Consider the following 22,600-nt stretch of genomic DNA (forward strand, 5'->3'; position numbering starts at 1 on the left):
TCTCTAATTTGCACTGGAATCTTTGGGATTAATAGAACCTACACTTGGTACCAGTATATGTTGTTATAAAAAATATATTCAACATTGGAAAAAAATTTTTTTCAACGTTAGCAATTGAATTTTGCAAAACGATATATAATTGCTGTTCTCTCTGTTCTTTGCCCATCAATTCTGTTGAAGTATTTTTAGAATCCTGCAAAGTCATTTCAAGGCATTATTAAAGTACTGGAATGAATCTCCACAAATAGAGGAGTCATGGAATATTTTACTGTATTAGTACTGAACCTTCAGTTTGGCATCAAACTACTAATAATATTTATGTAGGCATAAATTGGAGGTAAAAGTTGTTGATAAAGTATATGCATATGGATTTATACATATCCGTGTATGAATTTGGTACAAGCTTAAGGGAAGTGGCAAATATTCAAACAAAAGTGAATCTGAATCTCAGAATTCCTTTAATAATGTTATATTAAATAACAGTAACTTTATAAAATAAAAAATTTTGTGGTAGCCAAAACTAATTTTAAGTTACTAAAATTGTAACTTATATTTTTTGTTGTTTCTTTAGGCCATCTGAAGAAGGAACGTTAAATGGTGAGTCTGTGTGGTAGATTTAATGTGAAAAACTGAGGATTGTATATGATGTACTTTAGCAAATACTACATTGTCCTAAGTAAGAAATTTTAGACTTCATATTTGAAAAAGCCAAGGTAGTAGAAAGTTCTCCCCTCAGCTTGTTTCTCTTCATTATAAGTGTTTCACAAATACAAAAACTCACCGTTTGAATGATGATCGTTTTACAGAAGTCTCCCCACTCCCCTTCATCCTTGCTACTCAGGCTGCTTCTTCCCTTATATTCCCTGTGTTAGTGAATTGTACTCTTTCAGTCAGCTAGGTGAAACCTGAGCAGGAGGTATTCTTGACTCCCTTGACCTTGCACTCACAAAGCCCTCTTCCTCTGAGATATCCTTCAACCTTTCTTCAACCAGGAGACGTTTGGTACCCCTCCTCTACAGTCCTGTATTGTGTGCATGTGTGAGAACACACATACACACGCACACACATACACACACACACACACACACACACTATATTTTATACCCCTCACACATAGCTTTCTTCTTCTGCAAGACGATAGGTTCTTTTTCATTTATATTCTAGAAACTTAACACATAGCAGGTTCAATTTATTATCCATCTTTCTCACTACAGTTAAAAAGTGAAGTCCTCGGGTGTTCCCTGGTGGCCTAGTGGTTAGGATTCCGGGCTTTCACTGCTGTGGCCCCAGGTTCAATCCCTGTTTGGGGAACTGAGAGATCCTGCAAGCCGCACGGCGTGGCCAAAAAAAAAAAAAAAAGTGAAGTCCTCACAGAAACTAACACAACATTGTAAATCAACTATACTTCAATAAAAAAATAAAATTAAAAAAAAGTAAAGTCCTCAGATATACTTAGAGATGGAAAAGGGGCTTTTTTGTTATTTTATATCTTCTCATGGTCAACCCATTAAAATGGTTACAGGGCTACAGCCCCACACCCCAAAGGTCTGATACTTTTCTTTTTTAGTAGGGAATAAGGGAAGAATGCAGTTTATAACAGGAGAGTGTGAACCATCATGTGCTTTTTCCCTTCCAGGTGTCAGACTACCCAGTTACCACTAATCTGGCATAATGAAATAGGGTAATAAAGCACATGATGGACATAATTTATTACTTGTTTTTTTCTGTTTTTGTGAACAGAGCTTACATGAAGGAAACTTGGGATGATTAAATGAGAATGCTTGAACAAAAATTTATGCTGCATTAGTACTTTTAAAAGGGTCTCATTTGTTTATTTACCGTTTTAGGTCTTGCTTCTCCATTTAAACCAGTTATGGATACAAATTACTATTACTCAGGTTAGTAATAGTAAATATTAAAAACAAAATTTAGTAGTTCTTTGAGCTTTTGGGGATTTCATTATTTCTCTCTCATTTTTATGCAGCTGTGGAAAGAAATAACTTGATGAGATTATCCCAGAGCATTCCATTTACACCTGTGCCTCCAAGAGGTAAATCCAAAAAGTAAAGAAATAAGAGGGAAAATAAACCCTTAATTAACATGTGGTTTTAACTGTAATATAGAACATGGGTGGTGACAGAAAGAGGAAGGATCACATTAAGAATTGTTAATTTCATATAAATTTTAATCAGCCTGATTACTACAAGATTCAGGTATGTTTAAACTGAAGGAAGCATCAGAAGTATTGATTTTCTCTATTTCTGGCATATCAGAAGCAGTGGTGTATTTTAATTCAGAAAAGCTCTTGATCCGTAGTTTAGCAATGAAAGCATTGATAAATTGATATCACAGGGTTTGTGGAACAGATCTAACCTCCTGTTAAAAAGTTTAGCTTAGAAGTGTTTAGAAGTCTAATTGCTTTCTAAAAGTTTTTCTCGACAATGTTCACGATTTCAAAAATGCTTATCATTACCAAATACAGGTGAATTTAGAGATATTAGATCCTTAGTTTCTGAGTATTTCTTGCCCTTAAACTTCTTTTATAAAACTACAACTTGGTCCATCTCGTCTTCTATTCCTCACTTAATCTTAACCAAAGATACCTGCCAATTTCTACCTTGTGATTTTCAGAGTCGTACTTTGACCTTAAAATATGTCTATTCATGTTGCAGGTGAGCCTGTCACAGTGTATCGCTTGGAAGAGAGTTCTCCCAACATATTGAATAACAGCATGTCTTCGTGGTCACAGCTAGGCCTCTGTGCCAAAATAGAGTTTTTAAGTAAAGAGGAGATGGGAGGAGGTTTACGAAGAGCTGTCAAAGTACAGTGTACTTGGTCAGAACATGATATCCTCAAATCAGGACATCTTTATATTATCAAATCTTTTCTTCCTGAGGTGGTTAATACATGGTCAAGTATTTATAAAGAAGATACAGTTCTGCATCTTTGTCTTAGAGTAAGTGCTAGTGAATGCATACAGTGAAGCATTATTTGAGCTTCATGTTTTCACTTCTAAAGTATGATAAATCAAATGATCTTAATTTCAGTGTTGAACGAGGGTTTCTTTTTTCTGTTCTGTAGGAAATTCAGCAACAGAGAGCAGCACAAAAGCTCACATTTGCCTTCAACCAAATGAAACCCAAATCCATACCATATTCTCCAAGGTAAATCTTTTAAAATTTTTGAGATCTTTTAGTGTTATGTGGATAGCATTCTCTTTTGATCTTCATTGTTGATGCTGAATATTTCATTATTTACCCATTTTAAAGATGGATTAGAATTTTATTAAGAAAACTATTAGTATAGGATAAAATGACTAAATTGAGCAGGAACCTTTCTGAGGGCACTGAACTTGAGTTAAAAAATGTGAATAAGTGTAGGTGGTTGCAGAGCTAAAAGAATTATATATGGCATAGATTGTGTATTGGTTAAGATTAAATCAATAAAAATTGTCATTCGGTTTATCATAAAAAAAGAAAAAGAACACAACTAGTAATATCTATAACTGTTTTTCATAAGGTTCCTTGAAGTTTTCCTGCTGTATTGCCATTCAGCAGGACAGTGGTTTGCTGTGGAAGAATGTATGACTGGAGAATTTAGAAAATACAACAACAATAATGGTGATGAGATTATTCCAACAAATACACTGGAAGAGATCATGCTAGCCTTTAGCCATTGGACTTATGAATATACAAGAGGGGAGTTACTGGTACTTGATTTACAAGGTAAATTTATTAAAATATTGCTAAAAGGAAATTATGCATTAGGTTCTCATCTATTCATGTGATATGAGCAATATACAGAAATCTAATTTATGGATAGGTAAAATCTTAGGTCAGCAGAAGCTGTTAAAAAAGCAAGTCAATAACAGCCATAGTATATGGCTGTTAGGGCCCTGAAGAGTGGGATGCTATCTTAATTGTTATTTAGGTAATACAGATGTTTTAATAAGCAAAAACATGTGAAATCCCCTATTCTACTCATAGATCTGTAGCCTTAATTTCTTTAAAAGTATAAAGACCATTTCTTTAAAACAATAACTATCTGTATTGTTCCTGGTGTTTATGTTATCTATTACTGTGAACTAAACTACCTAATAGTGGATTAAAACAACCATTTTGCTTGCTTACACTTCTTTGGTTTAGGAATTTGGGGATGGCTTATCTCTACTGTCCTCTTGGAGGGTTTGAATGGCTGGAGACTAGTTTGGACAGCTTGACTGGAGCCAAATGTCTTAGGTCTCTGTTCCAGACAGCTGAATTCTTCAGTTCTCCACCAAGTGATTTTTCCACATGGCTGGGTAGCTTGGACTTTTTGTAGCATGGTAGTTTCAGGTAATTAGACTTCTTACATGACAGCTGGCTTCCTCCAGAGAGAAAGCAGAAACTCTTAGGTTGGGACCAGAATGGGGCCAGATCCCTTCTGCCACATTTTACTGGTCAAGGTAAGTTATAAGGACAGCTCAGATTCAAGAGGTAGGGAATAGATTCAAGCACTTGGTAGGTAGAGCAGCATGTATACAAGGAGGGAAAAACTGAGCATAGCCATCTTTGTAGACAGATTCCTTCATACATGTAAAAGGGGAAAAAAAAAGAAATTATGGCTATGAGAGAGCAGTGATTTGCTTAGAGTAATGTTTATGCAGCTTCACAGCAGGGTCAAAGAAAAATGAAATTGAGCAAATTGCCAGCTCTGCCTGGATGATACTTTCACATTATAGGTTCCATTTTTTTTTTTCCCCCTAAAGAGCAGCTTTAATTTCAAATGTCAACATACACCAGATTTCAAATCACGTAAAAACAGTTGTTTAGAATATTTATCACTTGATGACTTCTTTCATTATATAGATACTCCCAAATATAAACAGTTTGTTGAAAAACAAACAGTTGGTATTGATTTTCAATACCAACTCAAGAAAGAAAATCTGTGTAAAAATAGCTATCCTTTTTTCAGTAAATTCATCATTTTACATAAATGATTAAGTGATATATATAGCGAAATCTCTGATGCATATTATTAGACGGGCCAATCCATCTTCAAATATGCCTAGGAAGTGAGGCCAAACTGTTAATTAAAAGATGGCAGTTATTTTTAATAAGCAGAGTAATAGTGATGTTCTCTACAAAATTAATGTGTTCATGGAGCCGTTTTTTTCATAGAAGTATTTTAGACAATTACTACAAACAAGTTAAACAATATAGAAATATATAAAGAACAAAATGTTCCCATCTTTACTGTTCCTCTACCTTTGTGAAGACAAATTACAAATTTTTAAACTTATTTTTAATCATTTTGTGTTGTGATTTTCCTCCAGCTGGGATCATGCTATGTATATGTATGTGTGTGTGTGTGTGTGTGTGTGTGTGTGTATTTCACTTGTTTTTTTTTTTTTTTTTTTCTACCTAATAATACATGATGGCCATCTTCTGGATCATTATTGATAAATCTGAGTCATTCCTTTTAACAGCTGTAGTATGGAGGCATAGCATAATTTGCATCCTCTGTTATGAGACAGTCACCCTATTTTTAGTTTTAGAGATGAGTACAATTTCAATAGCGACGGCCAGGTTACTTTTCCAGAAGGTTATATGAATTGATACTCAGCACTGTGAGCACTCATCACTGTGCCCATTTCTTCACCATCTCTTCATTACTGAATATTTACTTAATCTTTGCCAATCTGAATAGAAATTAGACTCATGTTTTAATTCTAGCTTTTCCTATTGTGAAATTCTACCCATTTTATTAGGTTTCATTCTAATGGGTTAAATATTTTATGATTATTCAAATATCAGTAGTTGTTCTTTATATGAATGAATAGATGAGACTGAAAAGATTTAACCACACTTCTAACACCTCTGGAGAGGGCTGGAGGTGAAGGAAGATGTTCACAATCTTACTCTTTATGTAATCTGAATCTTTTGCAAGAAAATGTATTTATATGTTAACCTGTGATTTTAAAAACTCCAAGACTTTTAAAATGACCTGTAGATCATGCCTTCATGTACCTAATTGTTCTTTGCTAACTAAGGTGAAACAAGGGCAGATTGTAAATGAGGAGATATTTACTTCCAGCTTGGCCTTGTTGCATCAGAAACTGGTGTCACCAGGAGCTTACATGCCTACCTACCTATTCTGACATTTAACTGTTGTTCATGTCATAGGAACTGTGTTTGTTCCTAGTGCAATGTTGAGGTCATAAGTCAAGTTATGAAATATCAAGAGAGAAAAACTATCCTCTTTTGAATAATTTAACATCGTGTAATGGTTGATGACGCTATAGAATCTCTTGTGACTGTTTATTATACTTATGTATTTATATCAATTACATAATATAAATTGTCTTTTTAATATATACATATAAAGGTGTGGGTGAAAATCTGACTGACCCATCTGTGATAAAGGCAGAAGAAAAGAGGTAATAAATTTTAATAATTTCATTAAGACATTTTTGTAATTTCAAATTCTACATTTCTATTTGCATTAACTGACTTTTTCTTTTAACTACCAATTTCACAGATCCTGTGATATGGTTTTTGGCCCAGCAAACCTAGGAGAAGATGCAATAAAAAACTTCAGAGCAAAACATCACTGTAATTCTTGCTGTAGAAAGCTTAAACTTCCAGGTAAGCATTTTCTTAATCAGTATAATATATAAATTGTTAGCAAAGTTAATTACTACAGAACTTCATAAGGCCAGAAGCATAAATACATATTTTTGGTTATAAATGGATCTATGCTTTCATTCATTACTTATAAAACCACAAAGTCCATTCACTTAATACATATTTATTATGTGCCTGCTGGATGCCAGGAATTGTGTTAGATATTAACAATACATAGTGAACAAGACAAACATGGTCCCTGCACTTGGTGGAGTTTAGCCAGGTCTTGGATACTGACAAGATTAACGGAGAATTATAGGACTATCATAAATGCCAAGCAGAAAAAATAGAACAGGTAACCAGATCACTTAACACAAACTTAGAAGTCAGGGAATGCTACCTGGGGAACTAACAGACTTGCCTAAAACTGAAGGATGAATAGACTTTCAAGTTAGCCTGGAAAAGAGTTGGGAAAAGAGTATTCTGTGAAACAGGAAGAGGAACTGCCAGATACAGTCTCTCATGATAGTAACTTCATCTTTATATTCGAAGAATTACAAGTTATTATTGAATCATAAGTTATATCACAAACCAGTTGTTCTCACCCTTTGGTGTGTGTCAGAATCCCCTGTGGAACTTTTTCAAAATTACAGGTGCCTGGCACTCACCCTTGAGCTGTATTTTTAAAAGTCCCTCGCATTATGACCAATAATATAGTAGTAGTTAAGAGCTTGGACCTGGGAGCCAGACTCCAGGGCCTCAGAGAATACCTACGTCATAGAGGTTTGTTGTTTTTTGTTTGAGGATTAAATGAGTTGGTATTTGTGAAGTACTTAGAACAGTGACAGGCACATAGTAAGCATGTTAATACTATCTGTAAATTTTTAAAAATTGTTCATTGTTAATAGATACAGAAATTATTTATTTTTGTATATTGACGTATTCTGCATTCTTGCTAAACTCACTTAGTTCTAGGAGGTTTTTGTTTGTTTGGTTCTTGTTTATTGTTTGTAAATTCCTTGGAATTTTCTGGGTAGACAATAGAGACAGTTCTTTACTTCCTTTCCAATCTGTATGCCTTTTATTTCTTTTTCTTGACTTTTTGTAATGGCAAGGAATTCAAGTACAATGTTGAATAGGAGTAGTGAGAGTAGACATCTTCCATGCCTCATTTCTTGAAGACGCTTATCCTAAATGTTCACTGAATTTGTCAGATGTCTTTTCTGCATCTATTTATATGATCATTTGGTTTTTCTTCAATTGGTTAGTATTACATCGAATTACATTGATTGACTTTTTAAATGTTGAGCCAGTCTTGTATTCCGAGGACAAACTCCACTTTGTCGTGGTGTATTTTATATATATATATATATATATATATATATATATATATTTTGGTTGTGCTGGGTCTTTGTTGTGGCAGGCAGGCTTCTTAGTTGCAGCTCACAGGCTCCTTAGTTTCGGCATGTGAACTCTTAGTTGCAGCATGCATGTGGGATCTAGTTCCCTGACCAGGGATTGAACCCAGGTCCCCTGCATAGGGAGTGCAGAGTCTTCACCACTGCGCCACCAGGGAAGTCCCTGTCATGGTATATTATCTTTTTTATGTGTTGTTGGGTTCAATTTTCTAATATTTGTTGATGATTTTTATATCTATGTTCATGAAGAATATTGGTCTATGGGGTTTTTTCCCTTGTACTCTCTTTGTCTTGTTTGGTGTCAGGATAATACTGACCTTAAAAATAAGTTGTAAGTGTTTACACCTCTTTTGTTTTGGGGAATAGATTGTATAGAATTGATACTATCCCCACTTCAAATGTTTGATAGAATTGTCTAGCAAAACCATCTCAGTCTGAAGTTTTCTTTGTCAGATGCTTTTTAATTAAGTTTAATTTTTTAAAATAGATGTCAGTTTCTTGAGTGAGTTTTAGTAGTTTGTGTCTTTCAGGGAATTGGTCCATTTTATTTGTTTATTTTTTTTCCAGTTTCATTGAGAAATAATTGATATACATATCTATAAGTTTAGAGTAGATAGCATGATGGTTTGATTTACATATATTGTGAAATGATTACCACACTACATTAAGCTAACATCCATCTTCTTGTATAGATAGAATAAAAAGAAAGAAAAAAAATGTTTTTCCTCACGATAACTCTTAGTATTTACTCTCTTAACAGCTTTCCTATATATCATACAACAGTGTTGGCTGTAGTCACCATGTTGTACGTTACATCCGTAGTACTTATTTATCTTATAACTGGAAGTTTGTACCTTTTGACCACCTTCCTCCAGTTCTCCCTCCCCTCACCCCTCTACCTCTGGTAACCACAAGTCATCTGTTTCTGTGAGTTTGTTTGTTTTTTTAGGTTCCATGTATAAGTGAGATCATACAATATTTGTAATAATCATACAATTATTTGTAACAATAATTCATTTTATTTAAATTGTCAAACTTATGGGCATAGAGTCAGTGATACTACTATCTTATTTTTTTTAAATGTCTGTGGTGAATCCTCTCTTTTATTAGGGTAATTTGTGCTTTTTATTTTTTGGTCAGTGTGGCTGAGGTGTATCAGTTTTATTGATACTTTCAAAGGACCACTTTTTGTTTTCATTGTTTTACTTTACTTTCTGTTGTCAGTTTCATTGACTTACTCTCTATTATTTCCATGTTTCTGCTTGCTTTGGTTTTAGTTTGTTTTTTCTGTAGTTTGTTAGGGTAAAAATTTAAAATATTCATTTGAGACTTTTTTTCTAACAAAACATTTTAGTGCTGTAAATTTTCGTCTAAGCATTGTGTTAGCTGCATCCCACAAATTTTGGTATTTAAAAAAAATTTTTTTGGTATGTTTTAGTTTTGTTTTTATTTTTTAAATATTTCTTATTTCCCTTGAGATTTCTTCTTTGACCTATGGATTAATTACAGGTGTCTTTTTTGTTTGTTTGTTTATTTATTTTTGGCTGCATTGGGACTTCGATGCTGCGCGCAGGCTTTCTCTAGTTGTGCCTAGTGGGGGCTGCTCTTCACTGTGGTGCGCGGGCTTCTCATCGCAGTGGCTTCTCTTGTCACGGAGCACGGGCTCTAGGCGCGTGGGCTCAGTAGTTGTGGCTCGCGGGCTCTAGAGAGCAGGCCCAGTAGTTGTGGTGCACGGACTTAGTTGCTCCGCGGCATGTGGGATCTTCCCGGACCAGGGCTCAAACCCATGTCCCCTGCATTGGCAGGCGGATTCTTAACCACTGCGCCACCAGGAAGCCCCTACAGGTATCTTTTTTAGTTCTCAAATATTTGTAAATTTTCCTGGTATCTTTCTGTTACTTATTTCTTGCTTAATTCCATTCTGATAAGAGAACATACTTTATATGATTTCAGTATCAAAAATTTTTTTAACCTTAAAAAGATACTGTCCCTAGTGAATGTTGCACATACACTTGAAGAGAATATTCTCTTGTTGGATGGAGTATTCTATAAATGTTAATGAAGGAAAGTTTTTTGTTGTTTTTTTTAAAATTTATTTTTGGCTTCATTGGGTCCTCATTGCTATGCATGGGCTTTCTCTAGTTGTGGCGAGCAGGGGCTACTCTTCGTTGTGGTGCATGGGCTTCTCATTGTGGTGGCTTCCCTTGTTGTGGAGCAGGGGCTCTAGGTGCACGGGCTTCAGTAGTTGCAGCATGCAGGCTCAGTAGTTGTAGCTCACAGGCTCTAGAGTGTAGGTTCAGCAGTGGTGGCACACGGGCTTAGTTGCTCTGTGGCCTGTGGGATCTTCTCAGACCAGGGCTCAAACCCATGTCCCTTGCATTGTCAGGAGGATTCTTAACCACTGTGCCACCAGGGAAGTCCCAATGAAGGAAAGCTTTTTGATAGTGTTGTTCTGGTCTTTAATATCCTTGCTGATTTTCTGTCTATTTATTCTATTTATTACTTAGAAAAAAGGTCTCTAAGTATAATTGTTGATTTATCTGCTTTGCTTTCAGTTCTATCAATTTTTCCTGCATGTATTTTTGAAGCTTTGCTCTTAGATACATACAGATTTACAGTTGTTATGACTTCTTGGTGATTTAATTTTTATTAAATTAATGCCATGGTAATTCTCCTTGTTCTAAAGTCCGCTTTGTCTGATATTAACATAGCTTATGACTAGTGGTTTCATCAGGTATCTTTTCCCATTCTTTTTACCTGTATATATTAATTCTATTTAAAGTGGTTTTCTTGTAGACAGCATATAGTTAGTTCCTAGGTTTAATTTGTTTTTTAAAATCTAACCATTTCCATCTTATAATAGCTGATTTAGACCCTTTACATTTAATGTAATTATTGATATGGTTAGATTTTGATCTGCTGTTTTATTGTTTTTTGATTGATGTCTCTGGTTTGGTTTTTTTGTTGTTTTCTCCACCCCACATCCCACACCCCACACCCCACACCCCACACCCCACACCCCACACCCCTGACTCTGTTTTAGTATTCTATTTTATCTTTATGTTTAGTTTTTTTAGTGGTTGCTCTTAGTTCCCCTTACCTAAGAATGTATTTCACTTTCATTCCTGAAGGGTATTTTCACTGGATCTAGAATTTTAGGTTGACATTTCTTTCTTTCAGCACTTAAAAAATGTTCTGCTGTCTTCTAGCCTCTGTTATTTATGATGAAAACTCCACAGTCATTTGAATTGTTCTTCCCATGATGTATCATTATAATCTATCTTCTTTCAAGATTTATTCTTTATTTTTGGTTTTGAACAGTTTGATTCTGTGGTTATGTTAACTGCAGTTAGCAGTTATGTCTAGTTGTAGCTTTCTCTGAGTTTATCCTGTTTCAGCTTTACTAAACTTCTTGAATTTGCCAATTTATGACTTTTATCAAATTTGGGGAGTTTTTAGCTATTAGTTCATCAAATATTTGTCTGCATCAATCTCTTCTCTTTCTGGACTCTCATAAAAAGAATGTTAGACCTTTTGATATTGTCACCCAGCAATCTGTGGCTCTGATTACTTCCTTAAAAATTAATTTTTTTCTTTTGTTCAGATTGGATAATTTCTATTGATCTACACACACATTCACTGACTCATTCTTTATTTCTTCATTCTGCTATTAAGCTCATGCACTGAATTTTTTATTTCAGTTATATTTTTCAGTACTATAATTTCCTGTTGGTCTTTTTATACTGATTATTTCTCTGCTGAAAACTTATTTTTCCTTTCATTTCAAGTCTGTTTGTCCTACGTCATGGAGTATGGTTCTAGTAGCTAGTTTAAAGTCTTTAATTATTCTACCATCTGGGTAACCTTGGGATTGGCTTCTCTTGGTTGTCTTTTTCTTTGAGAATCTTTGAAATATTCCTGTTTTTTGTATCTCTAGTAATTTTAGAATGTGTCCTGGATATTTTGAATATTATGTTATGAGATTTGAGGTCTTATTAAAAATCCTCTATAGAGAATTTTGAATTTTTGAATTTTGAATCCTTGAGATTTTTGGTGTTAGTATGCAATCAACTCAGTTAAATTCAGTTCACAAGTCCCAGTCTATCTTCTGTGTGGCTGTGCCTCTAATGTCAGTTTAGTTTTTAAAGCCTTTGCATTATTAATCAGGTCTCTCTCACATGTGTGTCAAACAAGGGCAGGTCTGGGACATGAGTGAAGGTCTGCACCATAGTTTAGTTCTCAAAGCCTATGCTATGCCATCTTTCCACATATGTGCCACTCAAGCATGAGTCTGGGATTTCATACATAAATTTAGGGTGTCTCTCTCTCCATTTTCCTCCTCTCCATGATTTCTTCCATACTTTGTGACTCCCAGGAGCCTCTTCTTTCCTTTTTTTTTTTTTTTTTTTTTGGTACACTGCCTAGAAAGCCAGGATTTTGGTATCCTTGTGCTGTCACACACATTCTGTTTCTGGTGCTGAAAATAATACTTTTGGGATCATAGAGCTACCTATTCTCAGTTCTTCTGGTCAGAGAGAAGGGTTTTCTCTTGGAGTCGTAGGTTCTTGCCCAACTGCCACCACTATAGGAATGCCTCTTCATGACCAAGGCTTAGGTAAAGGGCAGAAGAGCAAAAAGAATAATTAAAAAGAGGGAATTCCCCTCAACATTTTCCATCCCACAGGGTCCTCCTTCCTTATCCTGTGGCCAGAAGGTCTTGGAGCTTTTTGTGTCCACACTCACTGTATGTTTCTGTGATTGAGCTATCTTCAAGTCTAAGCCCAGAAATAAGAGATGGGAAAAAAACAGGAAGCTCACCACCATATAAATCGTTCTTCAAGTTCTGATTTCCTTCTCCTATATGTCTGCTGTTACTTTTCAGAAATCTGAGATAGTTGCTTTATGTATCATGTTTTTACTTGTAATCAGTTTTTACTTGTAATCAGTGAGAAAGAGAGAGGATGGAACATGCTTAGTCCATTTAAGCCAGAAGTAGAACACACAATGATGAATTTAACAGGCAGCCCAGATATAATTTTTATTTGGTTTTGATACAATGCAATATTTAATAGCATGTCTGTTTTTTAAATTGTCATTTAAAGGATTTTACAACTTGGAAGGGACCTTAAAAGCAACCCAGTCCAAGTCCATCGTTTTACAGAACATAAAATAAGAGTTTACATGATTTGCCCATGGTTACACCATTAGTTAACAGCATTATAATTGTGAATTGAATTATAATTGTGTTTCTGTCCATTGTTCTTTGTGTACACTTCAGCTACAAATTAATTTGCATTCCCTAAGGCCTTACTGGCAAAGTCTTGAATTTAAAGTTTATCAAAAATTGTTCATACTTTGGCAATATGTATTTGGACCATTGAATATAGACCATTACTGAAATTAAAATTAACAGTTCATATTCTGAGTGTTAGTTCTGTTTTACATGGAGATAAAAGTATAAGGGTATATGCACGACTGTGGTTTGTTTATAAAGTATAAATTTGATACTACTGCATTGTTCTCCAATTCTGCAACCATTGTCATGTCTATTACTCCCTGAGTTCATCCTATCCCATAGCTATAAAGGCAGTCTACATACTGATAGTACCAAATTTAACTGAAGACTAACTTCTTTCCTGAGCTCTTGTTTCTATATTGAGTTTCCTACATTGCTACTTGAATTACTTTTTTTTTTTTTTTTAATTTATTTTTGGCTCTGTTGGGTCTTCGTTTTGTGCGAGGGCTTTCTCTAGTTGCGGCAAGCGGGAACCACTCTTCATCGCGGTGCGCGGGCCTTTCACTATCACGGCCTCTCTTGTTGCGGGGCACAGGCTCCAGACGCGCAAGCTCAGTAGTTGTGGCTCACGGGCCTAGTTGCTCCACGGCATGTGGGATCTTCCCAGACCAGGGCTCAAACCCGTGTCCCCTGCATTGGCAGGCAGATTCTCAACCACTGCGCCACCAGGGAAGCCCTTGAATTACTTTTAAGTAACACTTTCGCTCCAGAACTCTTGACTTTCATTTTCCACCCCTACCCACGAAACTCTGCTTCCCTGTCTCATTAATGGTTACCCAGTTGCTCAGGCTGAAAACCTAAAAGCTAGCCAGTTCCTTTGTTCTCTTACTTTTCATAACCAATCTTTCAAATTCTGTCTGCTCAAATTCTGAAATCTCCCTAGAATTTATCAATTTCTCTTCATCGTCATTGCCACCATTTTGTTTCCTGAATTCTTACCAGTTGCCCTCTAACAAGACTTCATGTGACGATTGGAATGGTCATTTTAAACAAATTTGATTACATTCCTCCCTTAAGACTTTTTAATACCTTCCACTGGATTTTCACCGTAATCTGTACTTAGCTTGCAAACCATGAATCAGAGGTCAGCAAACTTTTCTGTAAAAGGCAAACTAAGGAAGTATACATTTTAGGCTTTGTGGGCCATATGGCCTGTGTCACAGCTACCCAACTCTCCCATTGTAGTACAAAAACAGCCAGAGACAATCTGTAAACAAATTTCTATGGCTGCATTCCAATAAAACTATTTACAAAAACAAGTAGCAGGCCAGATTTGGCGCACAGGCTGTAGTTTGACAACTGCTGACCGTTAACGATTGTTTGACCTCATTTTCTCCTAGTCTTCCCCTCATTCACCACATGCAAGCCATGCTGCTTCTTGCCATTCTTGGAACACACCAAGTCCATTTCCTTTTTGCAGTCCGCAGTTAACTTTCTCTGCATAGAGTACTCTTCCTGGGACTTTGATCGGTCATTTCTTAATATTCAGGTCTTATATGTTACCTCCTGTGGCTTTTCTGCCCAGCCCTATCTAAAAGAATCACCTTATACAGTCTCCCACCTGACCCTCATCACACTATTTTCTTCAAAGCACTTGCTACTACTTAAAATTGTCATTTTTCTATTTGTTTTTCTTCACCTACAAGAATATAAGCTCCATGAGAACAGGGACCTTACCTGCCTTGTTCACTGCTGCGTTTCTACACTTACATGAGTTACTGACTCATGGTCGGAGTGTAATAATTATTTGTTGAATGATTTCATTTTTATGTGTATAAATTTTGTGACTTTTGAATTTATAACAGCCTTGTAGAAAATAGATCTGGCATGTTTAGAGGGAAATTGATTTAGAAAATGTTCTTAATTTTCTGTTTCTAAGCAATACTGACTCTTTTTTTCTTTTTTTTGTTGGGGGTCATGAATATAGATCTGAAGAGGAATGACTATACACCTGACAAAATTATATTTCCTCAGGATGAGCCTTCTGATTTGACTCTTCAGCCTGGAAATTCCACCAAAGAATCAGAATCAACTAATTCTATTCGTCTGATGTTATAATATTACTGAATCATTGGTTTTGCCTACACCTCACAAAAATGTTACTGTCACTTTTCATTTAGGAGGGAATTGTTTGGTAATAAAGAAAAGCGTGTGCTAATTGAATATGCTGAACTGGCACATTTAAAAGGTCAATATTCTTTTGACCTGATTAAATTAGTCAGGAACTCCCTATACAATACAGCTGGCAGCTGTTAAATTTTAAAGGTAAAGAAAAATTAGTATTTATAACTTTTTAAAGGGCTCTTTTTAACAGAGGATTTCATTTGACTTTGTTCTGATGAGGGTAATACCCTCTCTTCATGTGGTGCAATACCATTAACCAAAGTTAGGTGTCCGTGCAGATTTTATTGGCAGCTGGTTTACTGCCATTCAGCTAGTGAAATGAAGAAATCACCCAGTCTTTTGGTTAAATGGCAGTCAGGTGTCTTCCTCAGTGTGTTTTAGTGTGTTCAGTGATGATGTCACTAGTGCCCAGCTAGATGCTTGTTGTTTCCCATCTCATGAAAAGGGAGATGGCTTGTTATAATTCTAGATCTACAGGGATATAGAAAGCCCAAGCCGAAAACCATTTTCTAAGAGGAACCTTATGAATCAGGGTTAGGCTCCTATTTAAAAGATAGAGCCAGTTTTTTCATTAAATAGAGCCCAAATTGTGCAAAAGTATTAGTGCTTTTTTTTTTTTAAACATTGTTAAGTAGAAGAAAGCCATGGTAGACCGGTATAACCTAAATATATCAAAGGAGAAACTTAACTCACTGTTCAAGAGAAGTTACCTTGTGAGAAAAGTTGAAGTACTTTTTTCTTATCTATATCTACTATAGTTACAACTTGGAAGTTACATACTTCTCAAAAGATTTTATTGACCAGTATATCAAATCAGAATGTAAACATGAATTTTTGCATATATTTAAAATTGTGTAGGAACATCTGAACATGAATATTGTTTGTGGTACTTAAGAAATTGAATTGGATTATCATTATGTGATGTTGGGAGATTGCAATGCAACTTTATGCCAATAAAATGTAATTTAACTGCCCCAGATGTTGTTGAATACTCAACAACAAGAAAAGCTTTTCATCTGTCTGAAGTTCTGTGCTTTGACTTTTTTTCTTTCTTTTTTTTTTTCCCTAGGTACTAATTTTAATTTTTATTTGGGAGGGAGCAGTGTAATCTTATTTGTATTCAGTAGTGTATCTCATAGATACAGACAAGGGAAAAAGAGATAAGCTGTTCAAATAGTGTTTAATATTGATGGGGGGGAGAAAGAAAAAATGTATTAAAGATATTATACTATATACATTTTGTATATCATTAAATCTTTAAAAGAAATTAAATAAATTTATTCTTGTTTACAGATGTTTTACTGAGTTTAATCATTCTGAAAAATTAATATTTTCAGTGTTATTTTTTTTTCAGAATATCAGGTTTTTTTTAAATGAACCATTTGTACACCTGTGCATTTTGATCTCCTGTCCTGTACAATGTTTAAAGTGATCTTGATTTCCTACTGTGTCTTTATTTATTTCTGGATCTGTTTCTTGTTATGTCAGAAAACAGGGATATGAATTGTCTACTGATATTTAATTTTTTGTTGATTATTTTCACATAATAATAATAGTACTTGAACACGTATTTAGTACTTAATATGTGCCAGGTACTATTCTAAGTACTTTACATGCATTAACCCATTTAATCCTTACAACAATCTTATGAAATAGGTGTTATTATTATCCTATGATGCTGATTAGAAGATGACGGCATTAGGTAAAGTAACTTTCCTCAGATTCTTGTACTCAGTAAGTAGCAGCACTAGAATTTGAACACAGGCAGGTAGGCTTTTTTGTTTGTTTTTTTTATACTGCCGGTTCTTATTAGTCATCAGTTTTATACACATCAGTGTATACATGTCAATCCCAATCGCTCTATTCAGCACACCACCATCCCCACCCCACCGCGGTTTTCCCCCCTTGGTATCCATACATTTGTTCTCTACATCTGTGTCTCAACTTCTGCCCTGCAAACCCGTTCATCTGTACCATTTTTCTAGGTTCCACATACATGCGTTAATATACGATATTTGTTTTTCTCTTTCTGACTTACTTCACTCTATATGACAGTCTCTAGATCCATCCACGTCTCAACAAATGACTCAATTTCATTCTTTTTAATGGCTGAGTAGTATTCCATTGTATATATGTACCACATCTTCTTTATCCATTCGTCTGTCGATGGGCATTTAGGTTGCTTCCATGACCTGGCTATTGTAAATAGTGCTGCAATGAACATTGGGGTGCATGTGTCTTTTTGAATTATGGTTTTCTCTGGGTATATGCCCAGTAGTGGGATTGCTGGATCATATGGTAATTCTACTTTTAGTTTTTTAAGGAACCTCCATACTGTTCTCCATAGTGGCTGTATCAGTTTACATTCCCACCAACAGTGCAAGAGGGTTCCCTTTTCTCCACACCCTCTCCAGCATTTGTTGTTTGTAGATTTTCTGATGATGCCCATTCTAACTGGTGTGAGGTGATACCTCATTGTAGTTTTGATTTGCATTTCTCTAATTAGTGATGTTGAGCAGCATTTCATGTGCTTCTTGGCCATCTGTATGTCTTCTTTGGAGAAATGTCTATTTAGGTCTTCTGCCCATTTTTGGATTGGGTTGTTTGTTTCTTTAGTATTGAGCTGCATGAGCTGTTTATATATTTTGGAGATTAATCCTTTGTCCGTTGATTCTTTTGCGAATATTTTCTCCCATTCTGAGGGTTGTCTTTTCGTCTTGTTTATGGTTTCCTTTGCTGTGCAAAAGCTTTGAAGTTTCATTAGGTCCCATTTGTTTATTTTTGTTTTTATTTCCATTACTCTAGGAGATGGGTCAAAAAATACCTTGCTGTGATTTATGTCCAAGAGTGTTCTTCCTATGTTTTCCTCTGAGAGTTTTATAGTGTCCGGTCTTACATTTAGGTCTCGAATCCATTTTGAGTTTATTTTTGTGTATGGTGTTAGGGAGTGTTCTAATTTCATTCTTTTACATGTAGCTGTCCAGTTTTCCCAGCACCACTTATTGAAGAGACTGTCTTTTCTCCATTGTATATCTTTGCCTCCTTTGTCATAGATTAGTTGACCATAGGTGCGTGGGTTTATCTCTGGGCTTTCTATCTTGTTCCATTGATCTATGCTTCTGTTTTTGTGCCAGTACCATATTGTCTTGATTACTGTAGCTTTGTAGTATAGTCTGAGGTCAGGGAGTCTGATTCCTCCAGCTCCGTTTTTTTCCCTCAAGACTGCTTTGGCTATTCGGGGTCTTTTCTGTCTCCATACAAATTTTAAGATGATTTGTTCTAGTTCCGTAAAAAATGCCATTGGTAATTTGATAGGGATTGCATTGAATCTGTAGATTGCTTAGGGTAGTGTAGCCATTTTCACAATATGATTCTTCCAATCCAAGAACATGGTATATCTCTCCATCTCTTGGTATCATCTTTAATTTCTTTCATCGGTGTCTTATAGTTTTCTGCATACAGGTCTTTTATTTCCCTAGGTAGGTTTATTCCTAGGTATTTTATTCTTTTTGTTGCAATGGTAAATGGGAGTGTTTCCATAATTTCTCTTTCAGATTTTTCATCATTAGTGTATAGGAATGCAAGAGATTTCTGTGCATTAATTTTGTATCCTGCAACTTTACCAAATTCATTGATTAGTAGTGTTCTGGTGGCATTTTTAGGATTATCTATGTATAGTATGATGTCATCTGCAAACAGTGACAGTTTTACTTCCGCTTTTCCAATTTCTGTTCCTTTTATATCTTTTCCTTCTCTGATTGCCATGGCTAGGACTTCCAAAACTATGTTGAATAATAGTGGTGAGAGAGGACATCCTTGTCTCGTTCCTGATCTGAGAGGAAATGCTTTCAGTTTTTCACCATTAAGAATGATGTTTGCAGGCTTCCCTGGTGGTGCGGTGGTTGAGAATCTGCCTGCCAATGCAGGGGACACGGGTTCGAGCCCTGGTCTGGGAAGATCCCACATGCCACAGAGCAACTAGGCCCGTGAGCCACAACTACTGAGCCTGTGCGTCTGGAGCCTGTGGTCCCAACAAGAGAGGCCGCGATAGTGAGAGGCCCGTGCACCACGATGAAGAGTGGCCCCCGCTTGCCGCAACTAGAGAAGGCCCTCGCACAGAAACGAAGACCCAACACAGCCAAAAATAAATAATTAATTTTAAAAAAAAAGAATGATGTTTGCTGTGGGTTTGTCGTATATGGCCTTCATTATGTTGAGGTAGGTTCCCTCTATGCCCACTTTCTGGAGAGTTTTTATCATAAATGGGTGTTGAATTTTGTCAAAAGCTTTTTCTGCATCTATTGAGATGATCATATGGTTTTTATTCTTCAATTTGTTAATATGGTGTATCACATTGATTGATTTGCGTATATTGAAGAATCCTTGCATCCCTGAGATAAATCCCACTTGATGATGGTGTATGATCCTTTTAATGTGTTGTTGGATTCTGTTTGCTAGTATTTTGTTGAGGATTTTTGCATCTATGTTCATCAGTGATATTGGTCTGTAATTTTCTTTTTTTGTAGTATCTTTGTCTGCTTTTGGCATCAGGGTGATGGTGGCCTCATAGAATGAGTTTGGGAGTGTTCCTTCCTCTGCAATTTTTTGGAAGAGTTTGAGAAGGATGGGTGTCAGCTCTTCTCTAAATGTTTGATAAAATTCACCTGTGAAGCCGTCTGGTCCTGGACTTTTCTTGGAAGATTTTTATTCACAATTTCAATTTCATTACTTGTGATTGGTCTGTTCATATTTTCTGTTTCTTCCTCGTTCAGTCTTGGAAGGTTATACCTTTCTAAGAATTTGTCCATTTCTTCCAGGTTGTCCATTTTATTGGCATCGAGTTGCTTGTAGTAGTCTCTTAGGATGCTTTGTATTTCTGCGGTGTCTGTTGTAACTTCTTTTTCATTTCTAATTTTATTGATTTGAGTCCTCTCCCTCTTTTTCTTGATGAGTCTGGCTAATGGTTTATCGATTTTGTTTATCTTCTCAAAGAACCAGCTTTTAGTTTTATTGATCTTTGCTATTCTTTTCTTTGTTTCTATTTCATTTATTTCTGCTGTGATCTTTATGATTTCTTTCCTTCTGCTAACTTTGGGTCTTGTTTGTTCTTCTTTCTCTAGTTCCTTTAGGTGTAAGGTTAGATTGTTTACTTGAGATTTTTCTTGTTTCTTGAGGTAGGCTTGTATAGCTATAAACTTCCCTCTTAGAACTGCTTTTGCTTCATCCCATAGGTTTTGGATCGTCATGTTTTCATTGTCATTTGTCTCTAGGTATTTTTTGATTTCCTCTTTGATTTCTTCAGTAATCTCTTGGTTATTTAGTAACGTATTGTTTAGCCTCCATGTGTTTGTGTTTTTTACGTATTTTTTCCTGTAATTCATTTCTAATCTCATAGTGTTGTGGTCAGAAAAGATGCTTGATATGATTTCAGTTTTCTTAAATTTACTGAGGCTTGATTTGTGACCCAAGATGTAATCTATCCTGGAGAATGTTCCATGTGTACTTGAGAGGAAAGTGTAATCTGCTGTTTTGGGATGGAATGTCTTATAAATATCAATTAAATCTATCTGGTGTATTGTGTCATTTAAAGCTTCTGTTTCCTTATTTATTGTCATTTTGGATGATCTGTCCATTGGTGTAAGTGAGGTGTTAAAGTCCCCCACTATCATTGTGTTACTGTCAATTTCCTCTTTTATAGCTGTTAGCAGTTGCCTTATGTATTGAGGTGCTCCTGTGTTGGGTGCATATATATTTATAATTCTTATATCTTCTTCTTGGATTGATCCCTTGATCATTATGTAGTGTCCTTCCTTGTCTCTTGTAACATTCTTTATTTTAAAGTCTATTTTATCTGATATGGGTATAGCTACTCCAGCTCTCTTTTGATTTCCATTTGCATGGAATATCTTTTTCTATCCCCTCACTTTCAGTGTGTATGTGTCCCTAGGTCTGAAGTGGGTCTCTTGTAGACAGCATATAGATGGGTTTTGTTTTTGTATCCATTCAGCAAGCCTGTGTCTTTTGGTTGGACCATTTAATCCATTCACGTTTAAGGTAATTATCGATATGTATGTTCCTATGACCATTTTCTTAATTGTTTTGCATTTGTTTTTGTAGGTCCTTTTCTTCTCTTGTGTTTCCCACTTAGAGAAGTTCCTTTAGCATTTGTTGTAGAGCTGGTTTGGTGGTGCTGAATTCTCTTAGCTTTTGCTTGTCTGGAAAGCTTTTGATTTCGCCATCGAATCTGAATGAGATCCTTGCCGGGTAGAGTAATCTTGGTTGTCGGTTCTCCCCTTTCATCACTTTAAGTATATCATGCCACTGCCTTCTGGCTTGTAGAGTTTCTGCTGAGAAATCAGCTGTTAACCGTATGGGAGTTCCCTTGTATGCTATTTTTCATTTTTCCCTTACTGCTTTCAATAATTTTTCTTTGTCTTTAATTTTTGCCAATTTGATTACTATGTGTCTCGGCGTGTTTCTCCTTGGGTTTATCGTGTATGGGACTCGCTGTGCTTCCTGGACTTGGGTGGCTCTTTCCTTTCCCATGTTAGGGAAATTTTCGACTATAATCTCTTCAAATATTTTCTCGGGTCCTTTCTCTCTTCTCCTTCTGCGACCCCTATAATGCCAATGTTGTTGCGTTTAATGTTGTCCCAGAGGTCTCTTAGGCTGTCTTCATTTCTTTTCATCCTTTTTTCTTTATTCTGTTCCATGCAGTGATTTCCACCATTCTGTCTTCCAGATCACTTATCCATTCTTCTGCCTCAGTTATTCTGCTATTGATTCCTTCTAGTGTAGTTTTCATTTCAGTTAGTGTATTGTTCATCTCTGTTTGTTTGTTTTTTAATTCTTCTAGGCCTTTGTTAAACATTTCTTGCAATTTCTCGATCTTTGCCTCCATTGTTTTTCCGAGGTCCTGGATCATCTTCACTATCATTATTCTGAATTCTTTTTCTGGAAGGTTGCCTATCTCCACTTCATTTAGTTGTTTTTCTGGGATTTTATCTTGTTCCTTCATCTGGTACATAGCCCTCTGCCTTTTCATCTTGTCTGTCCTTCTGTGAATGTGGTTTTTGTTCCACAGGCTGCAGGATTATAGTTCTTCTTGCTTCTGCTCTCTACCCTCTGGTGGATGAGTGGCAGATAGGCTTTTATCT

The 22,600-nt window shown here is 35.8% G+C and overlaps 1 protein-coding gene across 1 annotated transcript in view; it reads left to right on the top strand.

Moving 5' to 3' along the window:
- The window catches only part of TRPM7 (transient receptor potential cation channel subfamily M member 7), a 115,279-nt gene extending 98,645 nt beyond the window's left edge, over nucleotides 1-16,634 (top strand). Inside the window, exons 31-39 of the mRNA XM_061180320.1 lie at nucleotides 572-597; nucleotides 1,848-1,898; nucleotides 1,985-2,050; nucleotides 2,673-2,956; nucleotides 3,082-3,164; nucleotides 3,520-3,725; nucleotides 6,367-6,418; nucleotides 6,520-6,626; nucleotides 15,247-16,634. Of these exons, the coding sequence (XP_061036303.1) occupies nucleotides 572-597; nucleotides 1,848-1,898; nucleotides 1,985-2,050; nucleotides 2,673-2,956; nucleotides 3,082-3,164; nucleotides 3,520-3,725; nucleotides 6,367-6,418; nucleotides 6,520-6,626; nucleotides 15,247-15,377 (1,006 nt within the window). The 3' untranslated portion in view covers nucleotides 15,378-16,634. The remainder of the gene's footprint in view (nucleotides 1-571; nucleotides 598-1,847; nucleotides 1,899-1,984; nucleotides 2,051-2,672; nucleotides 2,957-3,081; nucleotides 3,165-3,519; nucleotides 3,726-6,366; nucleotides 6,419-6,519; nucleotides 6,627-15,246) is intronic.
- The last annotated feature ends 5,966 nt before the right edge of the window (nucleotides 16,635-22,600 follow it).

This window comes from Eubalaena glacialis, chromosome 2 (genome assembly GCF_028564815.1).
Source record: "Eubalaena glacialis isolate mEubGla1 chromosome 2, mEubGla1.1.hap2.+ XY, whole genome shotgun sequence".
NCBI lineage: Eukaryota > Metazoa > Chordata > Mammalia > Artiodactyla > Balaenidae > Eubalaena > Eubalaena glacialis.